The sequence below is a fragment of the Mustela nivalis genome (genome assembly GCF_964662115.1).
Source record: "Mustela nivalis genome assembly, chromosome: 4".
Lineage (NCBI taxonomy): Eukaryota > Metazoa > Chordata > Mammalia > Carnivora > Mustelidae > Mustela > Mustela nivalis.
The window spans coordinates 67,102,322-67,126,367 of NC_139023.1; the positions used below are offsets into that span (position 1 = coordinate 67,102,322).

A 24,046-nucleotide genomic window follows, 5' to 3' on the forward strand; every position below is an offset into this window, starting at 1 on the left:
GTCGGTCCGTCGCCTCCCGGAAGGCGGCGTCAGGGTTGCGGTCCCGCGTTCCCTCGCCCAGGCCCGGGACGCCTGCGAAGCGCGAGCAGCCGCCGGGGCTCCCCCGCCCGCCTGGGCGCAATGGTCTCTCCCGCCGCGGCGCGCGCGCGGGAGCTCCGGGGGCGGGGCCGGCGCCACATAAAGGCGGTTGGGGGCGGGGCGCGCGCAGAACCTGTCAGCGCCGGAGCGGGTGAGGCTGCGGTCTCCGCCTCCATCCTCGGACCCCTGCCGCGGACCCCGCCGCCGCCGCCGCCGCCGCCGCGCTTGCCATGGCCTGCCGGCCGCGCAGCCCCTCCGCTTATGGGAGCCGCCGCGACGGCGGCAGCAGGTGAGGCGGGCCGCGCGCCCTGGGCATTCTGGGCCGGCCGGGCGGGGGTCCGCGGCGGGCGCCCGGGGCCTCCCCTTGACGCAGTGTGTTGCCTGCAGTCCGCCGCCCCCCGCGAGATGGAGCCTCGGGCGGAAGCGCAGAGCCGACGGGAGGCGCAGGAGGCCCGACGACGCCGAGGGCCCCGCGAAGCCGGCGGGCGAGGGCCGCCCGGACAGGTGGGCCCGGAGTGCGGCGCGGGCGTGGGGCGCCCGGGGGTCCCGGCCGGCTGGGGGGTCCCGCGCGCTGGCGGTGCCCGTGGCCCAACTCAGCCGGCCGGAGGGGGCCGTGCCGCCGGCGGGTTGGGTCGCGTGTGTCCTGCTCCGGCGGTGGCGCAGCCTGGGCGGGGGCCTGCGGGGCAGGTGCGCTTCGTGTAGAGCCTTCCCGCCACACTCTCGCCGCGGGTGGTTCCGGGCCCCGGAAAGGCCGCTGGGAGCCGGGGGGCAGCGGGGAGGCCGGGAGCTCCTGGGGTGCGGGCGGGTCAGGCCCTGTGGGCGGCCCTTGTGTGGGGAGCGGCTGACCGGGACGCGGGCACTGTGGGGGGAACGTGCGGGCACTGGACTTCCCGCGGTTCTGCACTCGTTGGCGGGCCCTGGGTTCGGTCGGGAGTCTGGGGAGACTCAAGGCGCAGGGGTGGCTTCGAACACCCTTGCTGTCCGCGGAGCCGTTTGCTGTGAAGGAGAGGGTGGGGGTAGAGCTGACCCGGCCGGGGAGGGAGGCGGCGACTGGAGCGGGCAGTGTGGACGCTCAGAGCAACGGGTACTGCCGAGTGTGGCCTGTGCGGAGTGGAGCCTTTTAAAGACGCGCTGCTGGGAAAGCTGCTCGGGCAGAGACGCTGATGTGGCGGGCGCCTGGACGCTGCTGCAGCCGGACGTGAAGAGAAGCGATGGAACCCCGTGGGGATCAAGATCTGATCTTGACGGTCTCCCGTTTAGCGGAGAAGACGTTAGGTCCTTGTACGCTGCCTCCAAAGTCCTCTGTATCCCCGTGGGTGGGCCTCTGGCTCGGGAGTCAGCCACCCGGGCCTTACTCCTCTAACACAGCGGCGGGAGTGCCCTTGGCTCCTCTTGGCTCTGTGGGGGCTGCTTGTCCACTGTCCGCTGTGGTGATGCCTGGGGGGCGCACGCGGTGCCTGTAGTAGGGCCCGTAGTTCATGGTACAAGGTAGGCTTTGTTTTCCATTGGAGCACTTTCCCCTAAAAGTACTTTTGTCCTAGAATAGGATAGGTTGAATACGCTCCCTTGATCTAGAAAGGTGGCCTTAGTTCTACCAAAGGTATTTTCTATTTTACCAAAATATGCAATGTAGTGGATGATCGTTTGTAAGTGCCTTTTAAGTGTTCAGCAGTCTGTCATGGCCCAGACCTGAGCCTCTTGGTCCACCAGTACGGACACTGAGGTCCAGCTGTCGACAACCTTCCACGTGGTTCCTTTCTGTGTCTGGATGCAGTTACTGAGTCACTTTAAGTTTTGGTTCTTTAAATTGACTTCAGACCCTGCCAACCATTTTTAGGTTCTGGAAACTTAGTTTTAGAAATCTTAGTTTTTCTGGGTGAGATAGCTGTAAGAAAAGAAATGGTAATTGCGCACAGGGATCATTCATCTGTTGCTGCAGTGGCATGTGGTTTGCAGCTAGGATGCATCTGGTCTCTTAGAGTGGCACCTGGAGTTGTGTCTTTCTTTGTTGTGTCAGTGGTGGCTAATAGAAAATTGAGGAAAAATAAAAATGTCGGTTTGCATCTAATCTACAAATAATAGATATACCAACAATTCTGACTGCCAGAATTCTTGGTATTAAGCCTTTTTCAAATTGCTCTTTTGTTTTTTTTTTTAACAATTTTTTATTTGAGAGAGCATGCGTGCAGAGGCTGAGGGACAAGCAAGACTCCCCACTGCTCAGGGAGCCTGATGTGGGGCTCAATCCCAGGATCCCAGGATTATGACCTGAGCTAAAGGCAGGCACTTAATGGACTGAGCCACCCAGGCACCTCTCCTCCTTTTTTTTAAAGATTTTATCTATTTAACAGATCACAGGCAGGCAGAGAGGCAGGGGTGGGGGGGAGGCAGGCTCCCTGCTGAGGCGAGAGCCCTATGTGGGGCTCAATCGCAGGACCCTGATATCATGACCTGAGCTGAAGGCAGAGGCTCAATGAGTCACCGAGTCGCCCCATAAGTTGGTCTTTTTTTTTTCTTTTTTTCTTTTAAGATTTTATTTATTTATTTGACAGAGAGGAAGAGATCACAAGTAGGCAGAGAGTTAGGCAGAAAGAGCCAGGGAAGGGGGTTCTCCACTGAGCAGAGAGCCCAGTGCTCTCTGAGATCAAGACCTGAGCCCAAGGCAGAGGCTTAAAACCCAATTAGCCACCCAGATGCCCCTTGATGAAAGGTTTCCTTGATCTCTGGATTGAACTGAGCTCCTCGTTTACACTTGACCAACTCTAAGGGGTGCTGTTTCCAGTACGCTAAGTCCTAATTTGGCAGGGACTCCTATGTATATTCCTATCCTGCTATTCTAATTAGGTGATACATTTTGAATAGTTAATTAGGTACATTTAAAAGTAAACAGTATGCACCATTTATTTAAATTTTTTTTTTTTTTTTTAGATTTTATTTATTTATTTGACAGAGAGAGATTACAAGTAGACAGAGAGGCAGGCAGAGAGAGAGAGAGAGAGAAGCAGGCTCCCTGCTGAGCAGAGAGCCTGATAGGGGACTTGATCCCAGGACCCTGAGATCATGACTTGAGCCGAAGGCAGCGGCTTAACCCACTGAGCCACCCAGGCGCCCCAGTATGCACCATTTATTAAGTGCCTTTTATGTGGTGGTCACTTTTCGTAGTATGAAGTGTTATCTAGTTCCTTTTTAAAATACTGAAAAGTAGTTTCTCATTTTGTAAATGAAAGAACAGGTTGTGTTCTTTTTTTTTTTTTTTTTTTTTTAAGATTTTATTTAACAGACAGAGATCACAGGTAGGCAGAGAGGCAGGCAGAGAGAAAGGAGGAAGCAGGCTCCCTGTGGAGCAGAGAGCCCGATGTGGGGCTCGATCCCAGGACCCTGGGATCACGACCTGAGCTGAAGGCAGAGGCTTTAACCCACTGAGCCACCCAGGTGCCCCGAACAGGTTGTGTTCTTGCCTGTGCTGAAGGTGGCTTGTTCATGTGGCCTTCCCCCCAGTGGACTGTTTCCTCATGATCCAGCCAACACCAGTAGATGATGGGTGCCCGCATGTTCAACAGATAAACCTCCGAGAGGCTTGAAGTGAATTGCCCAAACTCAGTGAGCTAATAAGCGATGGAGCAGAGAGTATCCTGGAGCCCATTCCCTCGACACTCTGCAGACAGCATGGGAGCATCTCCTAGCGTGCTGTTTGAAAGGATACTGAACAGAGGTGTCCTGGTTCAAACGTGCATTTTCGTTGTATTGCAGTTTTACCACTCCTGAAGGCCCGAAGCCCCGTTCTAGATGTTCAGACTGGGCAAGTGCAGTTGAAGAGGATGAAATGAGGACCAGAGTTAACAAAGAAATTGCAAGGTATACCTCCCAGACCCTTGTGAAGTGTGATCCGTAGTGTTGCTGATTATATGTTAGTTTTTTTTTTTTTTTAAAGATTTTATTTATTATTTATTTGAGAGAGAGAGACAGTGAGAGAGAGAGCATGAGCGAGGAGAAGGTCAGAGGGAGAAGCAGACTCCCCATGGAGCTGGGAGCCCGATGCGGGACTTGATCTCGGGACTCCGGGATCGTGACCTGAGCCAAAGGCAGTCGTCCAACCAACTGAGCCACCCAGGCGTCCCTTATATGTTAGTTTTGAGGTGTGTGTTAGAAGGATAATTCTTCAGAGGCTGGTTCCCATTCCAGCAGCATTAGCAGTGCCTGACCACTTGTTGGAAGAGCCCATTCTCAGACTTCACCTGGCCTGCTGGATGGGAAACTCGGGTGGGGTCCAGCCGTGCCTTAATTGAGTGGTGCAGATGCATCTGCTCACTGAAGGACTGTTGTCTTAGTGGCTGTCCTTCCACCGTGGCAGTAGGTGGGAGGTGGTGCTACCATGATGTTTCTAACCTACCATGATGCCTCTAACCTACCACATTGAGTTCCACCACCCCAGCCAACTGTGTGGCTCTCTATTTATTTTTAATTTACTTTATTTTTTATTATTTCTTTTTAAGATTCTATTTATTTATTTCACAGAGATCACAAGCAGGCAGAGAGGCAGACAGAGAGAGAGGAGAAGCAGGCTCCCCGCAGAGCAGAGAGCCCATTGTGGGGGTCGATCCCAGAACCCTGGGATCATGACCTGAGCCGAAGGCAGGGGCTTTGACCCACTGAGCCACCCAGGTGCCCCTATTTATTTATTTTTTAAAAAGATTATTATTATTTATTTGACAGGTTACAAGTAGGTGGAGAGGCAGGCAGAGAGAGAGGAGGAAGCAGGCTCCCTGCTGAGCAGAGAGCCCAATTCGGGGTTTGATCCCAGTATCCTGGAATCATGACCTGAGCCGAAGGCAGAGTTTTTTTTTTGTTTTGTTTTTTTTTTTTTTTAAAGATTTTATTTATATTTATTTGACAGAAATCACAAGTAGTCGGAGAGACAGGCAGAGAGAGAGAGGGAAGCAGGCTCCCTGCTGAGCAGAGAGCCCGATGCGGGACTCGATCCCAGGACCCTGAGATCATGACCTGAGCCGAAGGCAGCGGCTTAACCCACTGAGCCACCCAGGCGCCCCTGGCTCTCTCTTTAGGTAGGGAGTGCACTTTTGTCTGACACCTGGTTCAGGTAACAGCTCGGAAGTGGGAGAGCACAGGAAGGGGTCTCTGGCTTGGGGCCTAGGAGCCCCTTGCAGTTGTACCCCAAATTGTTGTGTATATCCAAGTTCTCACAAACTCCAAGCCTTTGCCTCAACTCATTATGGTTCAGACGATGCATCCTAATGCACTGCTTCTCTCTCAATTACAGTTTGGTATTTTTGGGTCTTCCCTTTCGTTTGAAATATGCCATCCAACCCAGCTGATTGAGCTTTGAATTGAAATGCTGTGGCTCATAATCAGTTCTAGTATTGAACTGAGTCTCTTGGCCCTTAAATCTTCCGAGAAGATGCATCGTCTGAGCAGGGAAGTTGGGCCAGCCTGCCTGTGCCACCTCTGCAGTGCTTGATGGTGCTTGATGGTGCTTACAGCTATGTCAGGAAAGGCCCAGGCCACACGTGCGTTAGTTAGGGCCTCTCAGAGGGCTGCTTGAATTTCTTTTAGGTATCAAAATGTATGTGTGTGGGTGGGCGGTATGCATGGTTAGAAATGGGCTCCAACATTTGGAATTAGTTGTTTTATTTATATAGATCTCATTTTTCCCAACTGTAAATCTAGGATGTTTGATTTGGTCTCTTGTAGTTTCTGTGTTCCGCTCCCAAGTCTCGTAACAGCTTTCTGCACATAGCCTATCTCTCCTGACCCTTGCCAAGGACTATTAGCGGCTCTTGTTGATGAAGACCCCTGTCTCTTTTGACCCTCCTTTGGTGGACCCCGCTTTGTTCTGCAGTTGTCTCATAGGCCTGTCTCCAAAAATTGTTCTACTTTGCAAAATAGGCCTGCTCTATTTTGGGCCATCTTGCCGATCACACCCTTCCTGATGGAAAGCTGCTGCTCTAGTAGTACCCTGGTGGTTTGACCTACTGCTGATGGTAGTCTGCCTTTTTTACCAGAATTTAGTTCACTGTACTTCAAGAAGGATAATATGCACTACACACCACCTGTCTGGAAATTGGAAAACAGTCTGTTTTATCTGGAGTCCCTGAGAGAATGAATCACATAAAGTGATACCGAGGACATGTTTTCTCAGTTCTCATAGGCTGGTATAGAATCAGAGCTTTTTTAGGTACACAGGAAGTAAACTCGTTCGTTACTTCCTGGTTTCCAAACTGTACTTGGTGTCTGAGCAAACTGGGGGGCCTGGCACTTTTGGAAAAGGAGACAGTAAGATATGACATATTTCAGACATACGAACTTCTAGCTTGAGGTGGTTCTTGGCTTCAGTGTTAGATTGAGCTACACTCCTTTGGCTGACATACCTTGGCAAAGCGGGGTTCCGGTAGTTGCATTGATAGAAATCAAATGCCTCCTGAAATCCATGAGGAACAAGACTGGGGTATGTTCAGTCTCTTTCGCAGATGGGAGAAGGCGAGCAGAACTCAGTAGGCATACATGTAAGGACTTGTGGTATTAGAAATAAAAAAGTGTTTATCTCAATTTAGGTTTTGTTTGTTTGTTTGTGTTTTTGTTTTTTCTTCCCCAAAAGGTGAATCTCACTACTTAACCTGAAGCTGTTAGGGGCTTTTTTTGGCTTAGGGAATCTCTCTATTACATATGGTGGTGCCCAGGGTTATTGAGGTAAGTCGCTTGCTCCCAGAGCCTGGCTGCTCTAAGATCTTCGTGCGAGCTTGGTCTATAACTGACCTTATGAGAGAAGGTGACTGAGGGAGATTGAAATAAAATGGAACCACTGTGCCGTTACCCTGATTTACTTACCAGACCACACTGCTCAAGGAAATGCCTGACCTCTAGGGACTCCCTGAAAAGCACTGTGTTAATTTGTATACCTTTCTAAAAGAGTAATGTTTATTTTGTTCTCAGATATAAAAGAAAACTACTCATAAATGACTTTGGGAGAGAGAGAAAATCCTCATCGGGAAGGTAAATGCCATGTAAATGTTTCTTTTCTTAATACAATAGGCCTGTCACTTGCTGGTGGGAAGAACTGCACATGGGATGCTGGTTTCCCAGCAGCTTGTTCTGCTTAGTCCTTTTCTCCCTGCTTTGGAATTTGTGCCTGTTATGTACTACATTCCCATGGAGACAGTTCTGGACTGTTCTGGGATTAACGTGGTTTAGAATCCAGAGGACAGATGTTCTTTCATTGTTTTGTTTTAGCATTGTCTTATGTCTTAATATTTATTTTTTGTTTAAGATTTTATTTACTTATTTGACAGACAGAGATCACGAGTAGGCAGAGAGGCAGGCAGGCAGAGAGAGAGAGAGAGGGAAGAAGGCTCCCTGTGGAGCAGAGAGCCCAATGCGGGGCTCGATCCCAGGACCCTGAGATCATGACCTGAGCCGAAGGCAGCGGCTTAACCCACTGAGCCACCCAGGCGCCCCTGTAATGGTCTTAATCTTGAGGCTCGTTTTGTCCATCTCATCTTTAGTTCTGACTCCAAGGAGGCGGGGTCCACGGTGCCAGCTGACTTAGAGACAGACGAGAGCGTCCTGATGAGAAGGCAGAAGCAGATCAACTACGGGAAGAACACCATCGCCTACGACCGCTATATTAAAGAAGTCCCCAGGTAGTCTTGTCACTGGCATCTCCTGATGGGACTGTGGGGCACTGCAGTCTAGTCTCTGCTCTGCTTCTGTGGCAAATCTTATTTGGTGTACTTCATGGCCGCTGAGGACCACTGAACTACTTTGAGGCGCTATGTGACAGATGAGGAAGGGAGGGGACTGAAAACCCAGGGACAGGAAGCTAAGAAACTAACATGGTACAGTTCAGAGTGTTAGGTAACATTTCAAGTCCCAGGAATGCTGGGTTTCAGACACGTAAAGCCATTAACATGCGTGATAGAAGAGTAAAGTTCAGGTTGTAGGTTGTAAAGATGGTGTTGGAGAAAAACATGAACTTTGTCCCCTCTTTCCCGGCAGCATGCTCTTCCTACCCTGCTCCTCATGCACAGGTTTGCAAAGAAAGCTCAGAGAGGGTATCCATTTCATGGTAGGACTAGGGGTCATATATGTTTTTCTGGAGCACAGATGGCAAAGGGAGAGTAGAGTCAAAGGGGTAGTTCTTTTTTGTACATAACTTTTACTCATTTTATGATCTCAGTTGATCTACAATTTTTGATAACTCTAATCTCAAGAGTTTTGTTCATCTTAGAGCTGACGTACAGAGGTGAATGGTATATTCTAGAACAACCTCCCTCTTTCCTGTAGACACCTCCGACAGCCTGGCATCCATCCCAAGACCCCCAACAAATTCAAGAAGTATAGTCGACGATCGTGGGACCAGCAGATCAAACTCTGGAAAGTGGCTTTGCATTTTTGGGATCCTCCAGCTGAAGAAGGATGTGATTTACAAGAAATGTATGTCTTCGTTGCATTCTTGTCCTCTGTTTCTGCAATTGGTGCAGTGATTGAAATCACGTGATTGTTTCTGTGCAGGTTATCATGGTATGGAGGGCCCCTGGGAGTTCTGAGAGCAGAGCAGCCAGCGGCCTTGGCTTTGTGTGTGTTTGCCCCATGTGCAAGTGCTGCATGTGGGGAGGGTGGTGGAGGGAGGAATCTGCTTCCTGGATTTAATTGCTTTTGCATAGCTAGAGAAAATGGAGATCAGTAAACCTAGTGATATGAGGGCTGTTATTTATTTGTTCTTTAAATTTTAATAATTTAAAAAAAATTTTTTTAAAGATTTTATTTATTTATTTGAGAGAGAGAGATCACAAGTAGGCAGAGAGGCAGGCAGAGAGGGAGGGGGAAGCAGGCTCACTGCTGAGCCGAGAGCCCAATGCGGGGCTCGATCCCAGGACCCTGAGATCATGACCTGAGCCGAAGGCAGAGGCTTTAACCCACTGAGCCACTCAGGTGCTCCGAGAATTAAAATTAAAATTAAAATAAACATTCTGAAAGGTATTTGAGTAACCTACTGAAGGTAGCCCCTTCACCGACTTAGCGCCCAGGTGCCCCTCCCTGTTTGTTTTTCAACTCAAGCCTAGTTGGAAAGGTCTTGGGCTGGATTTTTGCCCCAGGGTGAGGACACCTGTTGAATAAGGAGGTGGAAAGGACTGTCTTGCATGTGACCCCTCCTTGGGCACCAATTGTCAGCTCCCTCCTGACCTGGGCCTCTGCCTTCCTCAGAGACAGGTTTATTCATTCAGCAAATACTTGAGTTCCTGCTTTGTGCTGGGGAAATTTATTAGAAACTGTCATTTTTGAAATGAGTTATAACATGGCTTTATAGATTTGGCCTCACAGATGTTGTAACATCGTACCGATTTTTGTTCCCATTATGACACTGTTGTCTGTTCTCTAGGAGTAGAAAATTGGAAAATTAGCAATTGCAGTATTCACTTCCTCCCGCATTGAGCCTGTATTGATGCTTCTGTGTAGAAGGATGCTTGTGGGTGTGTAAACAGCCGCACCACCGTTGAGAATAGGCAGGTGGTGGTATTCTCTGAGCCAGGTGGACGTTTCCCCTTGTGGTCACTGTGCCAACCCTACCTGTGCAGGGCGGGGAGGTAGGAGTTCACCGGAAACTTCGCATTGCTTTGGGAGCAAAGGAGATACTTGGCAGTCGGTGTTTGCACGGGGCAGCTTGCTGATTGTGCTTATATTTTGTGAATGGGCTGGGAGCACCTCCTGCTTTAAGTGGTGGCTGATGTACCTGTTTGCTTTCACTTGGCAGACATCCTGTGGACCTTGGGGAGATGGAGACAGAGTCTGCGGAAAGCAGCTGCGAGTCCCAGACGAGCTCTCAGGATAACTTCGTAAGTGCCTTTTCTTAGTTTCGTCTCTCACCATGGTGTTTTGGGTTAGTTGTTGACTGCATCTTCCCCTGGATGAACTGGCATTGAAGATGGAGTTCACTTCTGCTGTTTATGAAGGGGCTCTTTTATCTCTTCTCACATCACTGAGATGTCGACTTGATGGCATTCCTAGGTAGTAGCCTTAATTGAAGTTTTTGGTTCAATCCCCCTACTCAGTCCTGCCATTTTCATTTTAAAAGTGAAAGGCCTTTTTTCCTGGATTCCAGTGTCTGTGTAGGTCTTGTCCCTGACATGAATTTTAGGCTGTATGCAGTTTGTGGTGGTGATTTGCTAGTGCAAGATTATTTGTTAGTTACTTCTTTTTTTTTTTTTTTTAAAGATTTTATTTATTTACTTAACAGACAGAGATCACAAGTGGCAGAGAGGCAGGCAGAGAGAGAGAGGAGGAAGCAGGCTCCCTGCTGAGCAGAGAGCCCGATGTGGGGCTCGATCCCAGGACCCTGGGATCATGACCTGAGCTGAAGGCAGAGGCCTTAACCCACTGAGCCACCCAGGCACCCTTGTTAGTTACTTCTAAATAAAGGTATGCTTTGGGCCTAAGGGTTTCCCCCACATTTGCCGATTTTTAAAAATTACATGTCTTTGAGGGGGGAATAAAGCTATAAAGATTAAGAACAATATACAAGGGGCGCCTAGGTGGCCCAGTGGGGTTAAAGCCTCTGCCTCCGGCTCAGGTCATGATCCCAGGGTTCTGGGATTGAGCCTGCATTGGGTTCTCTGCTCATCGGGGAACCTGCTTCCTCTCTCTCTGCCTGCCTCTCTGCCTACTTGTGATCTCTGTCTGTCAAATAAATAAATAAAATCTTAAAAAAAAAAAAAAAAAGAACAATATACAGAATTAGCTCATCTAACCTGCTGATTGGGTGCATGTTCCTTCAGACTTTTCTGCATGTGTACAAGCAAATATACGGGAGCAGTTTATAATAAGAGCCCTTTATTACCTTTATAAGGAGACCATCCTGATATTTGCATATGGAAATACTTAGCATATTGAGTGAAAAAAATAGATTGAAACTAGGAAGAAGCAAATATTTGTTGTGAGGTACTTGGGCTTTCTGTGGGATCATGCTATACTGTATTTGGACACTTGAGAAGCTGGTAAAATAAAGGTGCATAGTTGCCTTTTTCTTTCTCTCTCTCTTTTTTTTTTTTTTTTTTTTTTGCCTTCCATCTGTGTCCCACCCATGGCAAGCCTGACATGTGTCCTTCTAGTTTTGTGGCCCATCTGCATACCTTGCCCTCTGTGTGACTGTCCCACAGGAGAGGAATAGCAAAGTTAGATCATGAGGCATAGAGCTTAAAGGGTTATTTTTGAAGACTAATGACGTGGAAAAATTTTGGAGATAAATAAAAGTGGGATATTTAGTGATGAAATGATTCCAGTTTTGTGGATATTTATGTGTATGTAGAACTAAAAGGGACCTGTGAAAATCTCAACTGGTCCATCCTTAGTTTGGATCAAGGGTAACTCTTGTCCCTGCTCAAGAAACAGATTCTGGGGGTGCCTGGGTGGCTCAGTGGATTAAGCCTCTGCCTTCAGCTCAGGTCATGGTCTCAGGGTCCTGGGATCGAGCCCCACATCAGGCTCTCTGCTCAGCAGGGAGCCTGTTTCCCCCTCTCTCTCTGACTGCCTCTCTGCCTACTTGTGATCTCTGTCAAATAAATAAATAAAATCTTTTAAAAAAAGAAAAAGAAACAGATTCTGAACATCCCACCTGCAGAATCAGGAGTTAGAGGGAGATGCTCAGGCCCAGGGGGCAAGGAGCTGGACGGTGAAGATTAGAGGTAGGAGCCCTGGGGGTCAAGAGGAGATGGTTCAGAGATGGCAGGATATGCTGAAGGGAGGAGAAGCTCGGGACTAAGCCCTTTATTTAGGATTACGCACACCCAGGTAACTGGGTCCGTCAACCATCCCAGTAGACATGGACACAGCCATGATGTCATTGTGCTCCAGAAATGTCATGTTGACAGAGCACTCCTGTCTAATCAGCTGTCCGTGTTCAGGCCTCCTGGTTGCCCTAAAAATGTTCTTTTTACAAGTCTTTTTTTTCTTTTTTGATCCACAGTTAGATCAAGGATAACTTGTTTAAATTGCCATTTCTTACCTCTTAGAATAGTCTTCCTCCCTTTTTCCTCCCATTACATTAGCTTTTGGGGAAGGCTTCAGGCTAGTTTTGTAGCACAGAGTTTCTCATTTGGAAGTTCTATTGTTTCTTGCAGAACCAGATTCAGAGTGAACACTTAAGGCAAGACCATGGTGGGAGTGTATGGCCTGTTGTCCCATTATTGGGGATGTTAAGTTTATAATATGGGGGTGCCTGGGTGGCTCAGTGGGTTAACCCTCTGCCTTTGGCTCAGGTCATGACCTCAGGGTCCTGGGATCAAGCCCCACATCAGGCTCTCTGCTCAGTAGGGAGCCTGCTTCCTCCTCTCTGCCTGCTTCTCTGCCTACTTGTGATCTTTGTCTGTCAAAGAAGTAAATAAAGTCTTTAAAAAAAAAAGTTTATAAAATATGATTCAAGTGGTATCAACCGGATTTCTTCCTTGCAAAAATAACTTTCTTTTTTAAAGATTTTATTTATGTACTTGAGAGAGAGAGAGAGAGAGAGAGCAAGAGAGAGCACAAGCCGGGGACGGGGGCTACAGAGGGAGAGGGAGAAGCAGGCTCCCCACAGAGTGGGGAGCCACATGTGGGATTTGATCCCAGGACCCCAGGATCATGACCTTTTGATCCCAGGACCCCAGGATCATGACCTGAGTGGAAGGCAGACATTTAACCTATTGAGCCACCCAGGCGTCCCTAAAAATAACTTTATTTTTAACATTCATTTAAAATTTTGGTTTTAGTTGGTATAAATGTTGGGTTTCCCTGGGTCTAAATGTCCTAAATCATAAACTCTCTTAACCTTTGATAGTATGAACTTGTAATTAAGCTTTTGCTTTTTTTTAAAAAAAAGATTTTATTTGATGAGAGAGCGAGAACATGAGAGGGGAGGTCAGAGGGAGAAGCAGACTCCCCACAGAGCAGGGATCCCGATGCAGGACTCCATTCTGGGACTCTGGGATCATGACCTGAGCTGAAGGCACTGCCTTAACCAGCTGAGCCCCCCAGGCGCCCCGTAATTAAGCTTTTTTAATGAAAAAGCAAAACCTCTTTAGTAAGGCACTTTAGTAAGTGCTTAATCAAACACTGCTCTCCCTGGCCTGAGAGCCACTGTTCAGTTTTGTCCCGTCTTTCAGCAGTATTTTGTGCTCACAGAAGGTGCACATGGGCATGCACATCTGTCTTAGCTGCTCACTTTACACAGTGCTTTGGATCTAGCACCTATGCTCCCTTTGGTAGTGTAGTTATTGGGGATTGTGAGTGAGTGCATACGCTTGGCATACGCTGTCACGTGATTCCCACAAGTTGTGGGGTGCAGGATGGGCGGGGGCTCTGTCCTCTGCTCGGTGCTAGAGTAGCTCAGCCAGGTCCTCCTTGGCTGGCAAGCGCATGCTCCGCGGTTTGGGGGGACTCTGCTTCACAAGTCACAGAGAGCGGGTGGTGGTGCCCCCAGTCCCCAATGCAGCCCCCTGAGGGTCAAAGGGCTGGGGCTCAGACGCTGTGAAGGGTCTGTGAGTTTCTATTGGGTTGGCTGGTGGGTAGGGATTTGACCTATCCACCGTGTGGAAGTAACTAGGAGATGGATTTGAATTCTCTCTCAGTAGCATTCCAGCACACACAGACCTTCGCTGGCCATTCTCTGTCTGGGTCCTGTAGAGCTGTGGGCGTGGGAGGCGGTGGTCATAGCCTGTGCTTAGTGCCTGCAGCACCAGGCTCCATGTGCCTTGGGAGCTCGCCCTGACTGTGCTCCTGTCTTCTAGGACATGTACTCTGGCACACCCACTAAAGTCAGGCACGTGGACTGCCGAGTGGAGGACGAATTTGATCTGGAAGCTTGTTTAACTGAGCCCTTGAAAGATTTCTCAGCCATGAGCTAACCGATGCCACCTGGAGGCTACTGGGAGCAAGAGTTGCCTCCACCTGGCAGGTTGGGGGACGGCCAAGCATGTGTCCTGCGTTGGTAACTGGAGGGTTTTTGTTCCTAGTTCATTACTGCATTATCTCATGGTGAATTGTTACTCTTGCCTTATTTTCTTAAGAAACGTTAATTTTATGTATAGTGAGTATATTTTGCATGTTTTAAATTGTAAATGGAACTAAATCCAAGGAAAACTGAACTTGAAGCAGTCTTGGAAACTTAGTTGCTTAATGTGTACCATTCAAGTTAATCTGACAAGCTGATTTTGACTGGTTTTCCCCCAGTATGTTAGACATTAAGTTTTTACTTGTCAGATGGCTGGTTTGGGGTTAGCCACACATTCATGGGGCCAGTCGTGCATCAGCTTTCTTTAATGGTATCTGAGTATTCTCATAATTGGGTAAATTTAATATCTTTATGGAAATTTAATATGGGGCCTTTTGTCAGTATGTCAGGGTGTGGTTTTTTTGTTGTTTTTTTTTTTCCCTCATACAGAGCACTGGATAGTCAAAGATAGTAAATTAAGCTGTTAAGGGATTTTATGTAAGTTATACAGTCTTAATTTGGTACTTGTAAATAGCAGTAGGTAGGCCTTCTACCTGTAATACTCCAAGAGTTAAGGCAGCGGAGGGGTTTAGAAAGAACATTTTTTTTACCGTCCGTTAATTTACCATGTAAAATTGCTGTAAATGATGTGTACAGATTTTCTGTTCAAATATTCAATTGTAAACTTCTTGTTAAGACTGTTATGTTTCTATTGCTTTTGTATGGAATGATACTGCAAAAATAAAAAGAAAAGAACCTTCTCTAGCTGATTTATTATGTTGCCCAAATAGGCTGACTGCCAAGTGAATTCCTGTGTTTAAAGGACCTTACCATGTGGTGCTGGGGAGAACAGTGCACAGTGGTGAAGAAAGCTTGGCCCTGGCTCACTGAATTCTGCCCAGTGAGGAGGACCTTATTTTATTTTTGGAGCTCTGATGGCAGATCTTGTTTTGAGCCAGAGTCCCATCCAGATCTCCTGTCACTTCAGAGCCTGGCCATACTTGGTGGCGTGTGCCCAGTAGACTTAGGGTGGAAGCCAGGGGATCTAGGCTTGATACTCATTCAGCAGCGGAAGTGGGTGGCAGGGCTTTCCCTGTTTCCTGAGACAGACCAGGGCTGTGCAGTCTGCCTTGGAGCAGGGTAAGCATCAGGTTTCGAAGGGCCACCTTGACCACTGCGTATCTTCCATAATTACACCTGTGAACCCTGGAAACTTGGCCCACAGATGGTCTCTCAGACATGATGCAAAGGATGGGTTTTGGCAGCTTTGTTCAAGGTCTTTCAAAAAGGCAGGAGCCCTTCCTTGTTCACTTTGTTGAGCCCATACTGTTGTGTCAGACACAGTTCTGGTAGGTCTCGGAGACCTGCAGGAGACCGGGTGCTCCCTTTAAAGTGTGCACTCACACTCTGCTGGGTACAGAAGACTATAAGTACAGTGTAAGCATAAGGGGTAAGAACAGAGATGGGTAGGGGGATTGGGGAGGACTGGGAAGTGGGAAGTTGTCATTTTTTATAGGTTGATTGAGAGATACCTGATGAGGTGGCCTTTGGACAGACATGATCTCAGGGAGGAACAACCATCTCAGAAGGCAGCAAGTGCAGAGGCCCTGGGGTAGGCATTTGGTGTATAGACTGCTGGCAAATGGTTCATGTGTGGGAGAGATTTTGTAGCTGGGCAGGAGCTGGCAGGACTTAGAGGAGGAAAGTGCCAGCAGTGCCTCTGTGGCTTTAAGGAGATCTGGGGTCAGGGACTTGGTGGGAAGGTGTGCAAATACTTGGAACTAGAGCAACATGGTCCTGGCCATGTGGCGACGGAGTTGAGCAGCACTGTTGCGTGTAGGGTGGGGGTGGAGGAGGACAGGCTAGATGGGCTGCCCAGGTGTTCCAGGCGGTGCCTTGGGCGCCCTCGCTTCCTGTTGGAGCTCCGGCTGAAAGGCCTGAGGAGAGCGGGAGCCCTGGGAAGGGCTTGTGGGCAAAGGAGCAGTGCTCACTGGTCTCCCGTGCCTTCCGCCTACCTGGGGACAAGCAGGGCTCTTGTTGAGACCCAGGGTCCTGATGGCCAGGAAGGTGTGAGCTGGGATGAAGCCGCAGCTGTGGTCTTGGCTCATTATGACCTTAAAAAATCGGGGCCCCTTTCTAGGTTTCCCAGAAACTCTAGGGCCTTCCCTAGAGTGGAAGCTCAAGACAGAGGGGCTTCTTCCAAGGAGACCTGTACGAAGGCCAGGACATTTCACAGGAGGCTCAGAAAGCTTTGGAGAGAATCCCATTGTCAGAAACACTGCTATTTGCACTTGAAGGGACAGTCAGGAGGAAGTAGAGAGGGGCCCTGGACCCTCTGGATTCCACTGGCAGGACCCATGGGGAGGAAGCTTCAGGGCTGCAAACACCACCTGCCTTTTTTTCCCTCCCTTTGGAGGTGAGAGCAGGGTGGGGAGAATCTCAGACTCCATGCTTGGTGCATAGCCCAACCTGAGGCCTGACTGGGGCTCGATCTCACAACCCAGAGATGACCTGAGCTGAGATCACAAATCTGCTGCTTTACTGATGGAACCACCCAGGCGCCCCAAACATAGGCTGCCTTTTGTGGAAAAAGAATAATTCAGAGGGTGGACCCAGGAGCCCAGAGGCAGAGCCAGGAAGCCTGGAGGCCCTGATGGAGCAGGACCAGGCCCAGGGGCTCCTGTATGCTGGACCCTCAACTCTGAATAGCAGTGTCTGGAGCAGTTGGCCCAGGTGGGGCCCATTGTGCATTGTGTCTATATGTGTGTGGGGGGGCGCCCAGGGTTAGAGCAGGCACGATGTCTCTAGCTCACAGGTCTTCAGACTGAGACGATGTCCACACCAGAAGAGTCCTTCTTGGGGGATAGATTCTGGTCTTGGGGCTGGTGTTGTAGGATGAGACTTGGAGGCCTTGAGGGGCTTGTCTCTAACCCATGGCCAAAGGGTGGACTGGAGTGGTCTTAAACGAGGGTGAGGAGGCAGGGTTGGCTGGAGCGGGGGTGTTACACACATAGACTTAGGCTGAATGAGGTGGGCAGTAGCAAATGTGAGATCTGATTTAGGTTCTAGAGGAATCATTCTGGCTTTTAGCTTCATATTTAAATTCTTGGAATGCTGTTAAACAACAAGGAAATCAATCTTCAGACTTCAGTTCTTGCCTTTTGATGCCGTTAGCATAATCTAGTATTTTCTATATGAGTGTTACAAATAACCAATAGGCTAGGATCCAGTCCTCTTTATTCTTGGCTCTTGTACATCAAATGAAGAAGTGTCAGAACTAAAGTTTGTCCTGCATGATTAATTCTTCACACTTTCAGGCTGATTGCTCTCTCTCCCATTGGTGATTCATTTTCGTATCTCCCCATGTGTAGACACGGTCAGCTTATCAGGATTGTCATCCTGTGTCCCCCAACTTTTTTTCGTGTGTTAGAAAGCCGCTCTTGTTTCTTCCTGCTCTATCAGGAACCTCTCCCTTTTTTTTTTTTTTTTTTTTAAGATTATTTATTTATTTATTTATCAGAGAGAGAGAGGGGGAGAGAGCGAGCACAGGCAGACAGAATGGCAGGCAGAGACAGAGGGAGAAGCAGGCTCCCTGCTGAGCAAGGAGCCCGATGTGGGACTCGATCCCAGGACGCTGGGATCATGACCTGAGCCGAAGGCAGCTGCTTAACCAACTGAGCCACCCAGGCGTCCCAGGAACCTCTCCCTTTGTAGGAAGACATCAGTGGATCCTCAGGTGAGTCAACGGTCTCTGCCTGAACCAAAACCCTGCACTTTTGGCTTTCCGGATCATGTGGGTGGCTTTTCTATTTAACAGAGGTCTTTTTATTCCGTGTAGGCAAAGTCCCATCACGGTGCTATCGCTTGCATGTTAACAGGTGAGCAGTTGTCTTTGAACCTGGGCTGGCGAGTCGGAGGAAATGTGCCTTTTTGATCATCAGTTCTGCTTATTTTATTTAAGGGTGGTTCTAATATGTTTTTTCTGTTTGTGTGCATGCGTGTGTGTAGACGTGTGTTCTTTGCTTTACTGTCACTGTTTCCTTTGCTTTCCAGTGTGCAGGCTTTACTTGGACCTTATGCTACTTTGTAAAACTCACATTTCAAAGATGCATGTTGTTTTCCAGAAAAATGATTCCCTCTGTGCAGCACACGAACCCAAGTCTCCAAATATCGGCACTAAGGACCTACCTTGATGACTGGCTTTCCAACAAAGGTACCAACTGTAGGTGTCCTCAGCTCTCTGCCTGGCCGCATGCGCATTAGGGGCCACTGAGTGTGGACAGCGGGATGCAGACCTGTCCTGTCTCTAAGAGCAGGATAATAGCATCTACCCCGTAGGATGTCGGGAGTTCAGGGAGACCCTGAGTGCCACGTGAGCAGCCGTGGTTGCCAGGAGACCCATGTACTGCATCACTACAGCCCTGCACAGTGCTACACGGCGCTTCATCCTTCACTACCACTCAGGGCACGGATGGTCTTCGGGCAGAATAACCGGCCCTTGGGAAGCAGGAAGCCAATGACAAGAGGTGTCCTAGCCATTTCGTGGAGGCTGAGATGTGGGTGGGTGTGCCTGGGGAGGGGTCCTAGGGCTCAGTCAGGTGTGTGCTGCTCCCTCAAGTCTGTGCCAGGCCATGTGTGGGGCATGTGGCATGTCCCCATGTGGCTCTGAAGGTGATTCTGAGAGTGCTTTCCAGTGTGACAGCTTTTCGTGTCCTTGGCATGCACTCTGGGTAAAAGGCAGAATTTTAGTTTCTTTTTCTTTTTTTTAAGATTTCATTTATTTGACAGAGAGATAGCACAAGTAGGCAGAGCAGCAGGCAGAGGGAAATGCAGGCTCTCCACTGAGCAGGGAGTCTGATGTGGGATTTGATCCCAGGACCTTGGGATCATGACCTGAGCTGAAGGCAACTGCTTAACCGACTGAGCCACGCAGGTGCCCCAGAATTTTAGTTTTCAGAGGAACTTTTTTCCTATCCTCGGGCAAAATTGGGCCTCTCCTTGGGCCTGTGGTTGACGCAGGCAGGCGAGATGAGGCTGTACGAGTTCTCTCTTGATGCACAACAGGTTTCCCCCAAACTTAGTGGCTCATAAGAAGGATATTCTCAAAAAAAAAAAAAAAAAAAAGATATTCTCTCTGTTTCTGTGGCTTAGTGGGGTTCTCTCTTTTGGGCTCTCACACGACTGCAGTGGAGAAGTTGGCTGGGGCTGGGGTCCCATCTGAAGGCTTGACTGGGGAAGGACCCATGTCCAGCCACACTCACGGATATTGGCCATGGATTGCCCTCTGTTCCTCAGTGGGTGGCTTCTCCATATAGCAGCTAGCATAGAACATGCAAGCAGGGAGGGAGCCAGCCGCATGGAAGGCTGGTGTAGCTCAGTTTCGGAAGGGATGGCCTGTCACTTCTGTTGCTGAACACCTGGTTGCCAGCCAGCTGACACCCAAGGAGAGGGAATCAGCCAGGAGTGTGAAACTGGGTGGGGATTGCTGGAGCCACTTTAGAAATCAGCCTATGGCAGGGGCGCTCTTGGATGGTTGGGCATCCATGGCCGTGGGCCGCAACCGCAACCTCAACCTCAACCTCAACCTCATTGTTGTACAGAAGTGAACTTAGAATGGGCCACAGACTTAAATGTAAAGTGTAACACTGGTAGAAAATCACTGCACTTCAGAGCTGGGCACAGTTCTTAGTCTTGACCCCAAAAGCATGATCTGTGAAAGGAAGCATTACTGAAACAGACCTTGTCATAGGTAAAAGCTTTTGTTCTGTGAAGGAGCTTGTTAGGAGGATGGAAAGACAAAATGCACAGGAGGAGAAAAACCTTTGTAAACGACACACCTCATAGGACCTGTATCCAGAATATATCAGAAGTCTCAAAATTCAAAATAACTCCAGTTGAAAAGTGAGTGAAAGGGGGTGTCTGGGTGGCTCCATCAATGAAACATCCTTTTGGTAGTGATCTCAGGGTCCTGGGATTGAGCCCTGTGTTGGGCTCCATGCTCAGCGGGGAGTCTGCCTCTCCCTCTCCTCACTCGTTTTCTCTTGAATATATAAATAAAACCTTTAAAAAAAATTAAAGAAAGGGAGCCAGAGGGTGTGAAGGGGGCATGGCAGAGGAGCTGGAGGAGGGGACTGTCCCTGGACGCTCCTGCTTGTCCAAGTGGCTGGCATACACCAGTGCCGACACTGAGTGCTGCTGAGAACAAGGTCGGGGGTCTGGAGGCCTCCCACAGCGCTGGTGGGAGGTCCACCACTCTGGAGATAAGCTTGACTACTTCTTAAAAACTGAACATGCAGCCCCCATAAGCCCTGTACTTGTGTTCCAGGCTTTAATCCCAGAGGGAAAACACGCATTCACACAAAAACCCGTACCTGAATGTTCACTGGGCTTGTGATCGGAGCTTCCCCAAACTGGAGACAACCCAGATGCCCTTGGACAGGCGAACAGGAAACTGGTGTGCTGCGCAGGCGGGATCCCCACAGGGACGGATGGTGTCGCCGGTGCTGTCGTGGGTGTGAGAGTGTACTCTTATTTTGCAAGACCTTATCCTACAGGGAAAGGACCATTCACAGAGACTTCTCTGAAGTACAAAAGATTTGTAACCACACGTTGAAAGCACACCGCATTTCTGAACACATTGACCCAGAATGACCAATGCCAGACATGTTCTAGCAAAATTACTGGACTTGAAAGAAAAAGAAAATTCATTTGGACATTTTTTTTTTTAAGATTTTATTTATTTATCAGAGAGAGAGGGTGAGAGAGCAAGCACAGGCAGACAGAATGGCAGGCAGAGGCAGAGGGAGAAGCAGGCTCCCTGCCAAGCAAGGAGCCCGATGCAGGACTCAATCCCAGGACGCTGGGATCATGACCTGAGCCGAAGGCAGCTGCTTAACCAACTGAGCCACCCAGGCGTCCCTCATTTGGACATCTTATTAAAAAAAAAACAACCTACGGAAAAGCAGTAGATTATCAGACTTATTGACAGAAGTATTTTATCCTAGGAGATGGCAAGTGGTAGCATGTTTACAAGATGGGAAGAGTGAAAACGTGCATTGAGGAATTTATGCCCAGAAAACACAACTTGCAAGTATAAAGGGCACAGGGCATTGTTACCCACATGGGAGAACTCCAAACAACCTGCTCCTGGGAGCCCTTCCTGAGGAATCTGCTGGAAAACGAGCTCTGATGGCCAACAAGATCAGGAAACAATTTTTGCAGTGATTGTGGTGGTGCTGCTGCTGGCTTGGGCTGCTGCTGACGTGGAGAGGGGCGCCCCTCTGCCTGCCGCTGCCTCTGTTTGTGTGTGCGTGCCCTCCCTCTCTGACAAAATCATGAAAAAAAAGGGGGGGGCAGGGGAGGACGGGCAGACACAAGGCTTGTGTTTGTAGTGATCACATTATGGGTGCTAGCCTTGGTACCCCGACACTGTATCCTCTGTGTGGGACAAAGGACACATACTTGCACCCGGTGAAGAGCTTCCAGAAGAGCTGTGTGGTCCAGGGTCAGCCAAAGTCGGCAGGTGAGCAGCTGCCAGACCGCAGAGTCTGATTCAGCAGTAGAGAGGGGTGAGCTGTGCAGATGCCCAGCCCCAGCGAGTCTGAAGGAATCCTCCAGTCCAAGAGGCTGTGTACTGCATGGGTCCTTGTACAGAGTGGATGGGAAGGGAGAATGACAGAAGTGGAGGGCAGATCAGTGGCCAGCAGGGATTCTGTGGGTATCGTGCACATCCATCTGTAGCTGAGCATTTGGTCTGAATCTTATCTGTAATCTATACTTTATACTTAATATCTGTATCTAATCTGTATCATCTTTACCTGCCCTCATGCTCTTGCTGCTGAAAAGCTTTAGAAACAGTGACCATCCTTTGCCCTCATATTGTGATCTTGAAATCCCGTTAGTCACCTCTTGACAGAATGGCCTGTCCAAGGTGTTGGGATGTTCGTGATGAGCCTGGGCGAGGAATGTCTGGGAGGGTCACACCCAGAGGACTTGGCAGTGACCTGGAGAAGCCTCCTTGCTGGCCAAAGCTGGGACAGTTTGATCTTCAGTGGGGACAAGAAATGTAACAGATGAAAACCCATGAAAATGTTTTACATTCACAACTTGATAATGCTATTTTGGAAAAAGCATGAAATGGGCCACTTTTGGGAGATGTTGAGAGCCACTGGAGAGTGGAGGGGACAGTGTGTCTGGTCTGACCTGAATGAGCTGTGCCATGGGGCCGGCAGGCTTGCTGACAATACCCACTCCCTCTCTGGCCCTCTGCCTTGTCCACTGGAACGATGTGTTCTGGGCCCCTTAGAGACTGACAGATGTACTCAGACGTGCCGCCAAGGCCAAGAGGCTTGGAGGCATGCTTCTGCCTCCTGTGAATCTGCTTGAGAGAACAGCCTTACCCCTCCTGCTGCGCAGGTGGGGCTGTGAGATCTGCTTAAAGGTCTGGTGCTGGGTTGATCTGCACTGCTCCTCTGTGTGTCCCTGGTGCTCTACGAAATTGGGGACTTTGAGAGAAGAACCACAGCGGCTGTGGATCGTCCTCTGCATGGGGTCCTATCTGTTACCCTGCATGAACCTGAGATGGCCTGGACTGGCTTGCCTCCTTCTGGTCTTCAAGAGCCTTCTCAGTGTGGGGACGCTTTCCCGTCCCTCCCGCACCAAATCACAGGGTCCCCATGTGGGGCAGTGCTACACCAGGATTTTAGTAGATAAGTGCAGACACAGCTACCTGAATAAGGGCACATCTGCATGCACAGCTCAACTGCACCAGGTGTCAGTGGCCGCTTGGACCTCACAGTGAGTGGCAGCGCCTGGCATCCCCGCCGCCCCTGACCTTGTCTGCCAGCATCGGTGGTGTGACTTGTGTGGTCAGAGCGGAGTCGGATCCAGGCCCTGGATCAGTCCGCCACCAGCAGGAAGTCAAGAGGAAGGAGACTGTTGGCTTTGCCAGAGGACACAGCAGCCACATCCAGGCCTTGGGCACCTCTGTGGCTCCGAGTCACTGAGGGGACATCAAGTACAGACACAGGCAGTGTTGGGGCAGTCGCCTCGGGGCTCCAGCAGTTCTTATTTTTATCTTTTTTATTTAAAAAAAATTTATTGCATGATGTTTTCTCTTTTTTTTTCTCTTCCTTTTTAAGATTTTTTTTTCTTTAATTTGAGAGAGGGTGAGCCAGTGTGAGAGCACCAAGACAAGGGAGGGTCAGAGGGAGGAGCAGGCTCCCCGCTGAGCAGAGAGCCCAGTGTGGGACTCCATCTCGGGACCCGAGGATCATGACCTGAACCGAAGACAGACCAACTGAGCCACCCGGGCGCCCCATCCAGCAATTTTTAAAGGCAAGGAAGTGAGGATTTTCAAGTCAGGCTGACGGCGGCGACCTAGCGAACCAGGGGCATGTCAGGGGGAGTGAGCACTTCCTGGGGAGCCTTGTGATAAATAGCTTTGAGCTATCATGCACATACTATATAGTTTGCTCATTTAAAGTGCACAGTTCAGTGGCTTCTAGTACACTCAAAAGAATGGGGCATGCACTGCGCAGGCTGGCTCCTTCCTCGGCCACTATTGCCTGCATCCCCTGTCCCTGCTGCTCAGGACACTGCAGGCTGGTGGCCTCCCCCGCCTGCTTGCTGTCTGCTGAATGCCCGGTCTGGTCCCATGTCAGGCCTGGGGGCACTGGCCGAGCCCTCTGGCTGGCCCACACTGCTTGTTTGCCAGGTACCAGGCCACCAGGAAAAGCCACTGGGTGCAGATAAGGAGAATGGAGGTGATGGAGGTGCCTGCCCTACACGAGGGGTTCAAGTGGGAGTGGTACACGACCCCCGGGGGGTCGGCCAGCCCTCGGAAGCCTCTCATGTGTTATGGATATAAATGTAAACAAAACTTTAGAAGATGATTTTGGAAAAAGTATGTATAACTTTTGGGATGGGAAAAGGAGACCATCCAAAGCAAGGAGAATGAATTTAAATAAAAAGTTTTTGAGGAAGATGGCCTTG

At 49.5% G+C, this 24,046-nt stretch overlaps 1 protein-coding gene across 2 annotated transcripts; it reads left to right on the forward strand.

Moving 5' to 3' along the window:
- Window positions 1-161: 161 nt before the first annotated feature.
- Window positions 162-14,814, forward strand: SLBP (stem-loop histone mRNA binding protein). Of its 2 annotated transcripts, XM_082727180.1 has the most exons (8): window positions 163-367; window positions 466-582; window positions 3,829-3,933; window positions 7,027-7,086; window positions 7,596-7,733; window positions 8,377-8,526; window positions 9,845-9,926; window positions 13,851-14,814. In XM_082727180.1, exons 1-8 carry the CDS (start codon window positions 309-311, stop codon window positions 13,965-13,967), a joined length of 828 nt encoding a protein of 275 aa, XP_082583306.1. In that variant the 5' UTR covers window positions 163-308; the 3' UTR covers window positions 13,968-14,814. The 2 variants fall into 2 exon arrangements, with proteins under 2 accessions (XP_082583307.1, XP_082583306.1); XM_082727181.1 differs by lacking the exon at window positions 3,829-3,933 and having other exon boundaries at window positions 162-367.
- Window positions 14,815-24,046: the final 9,232 nt, after the last annotated feature.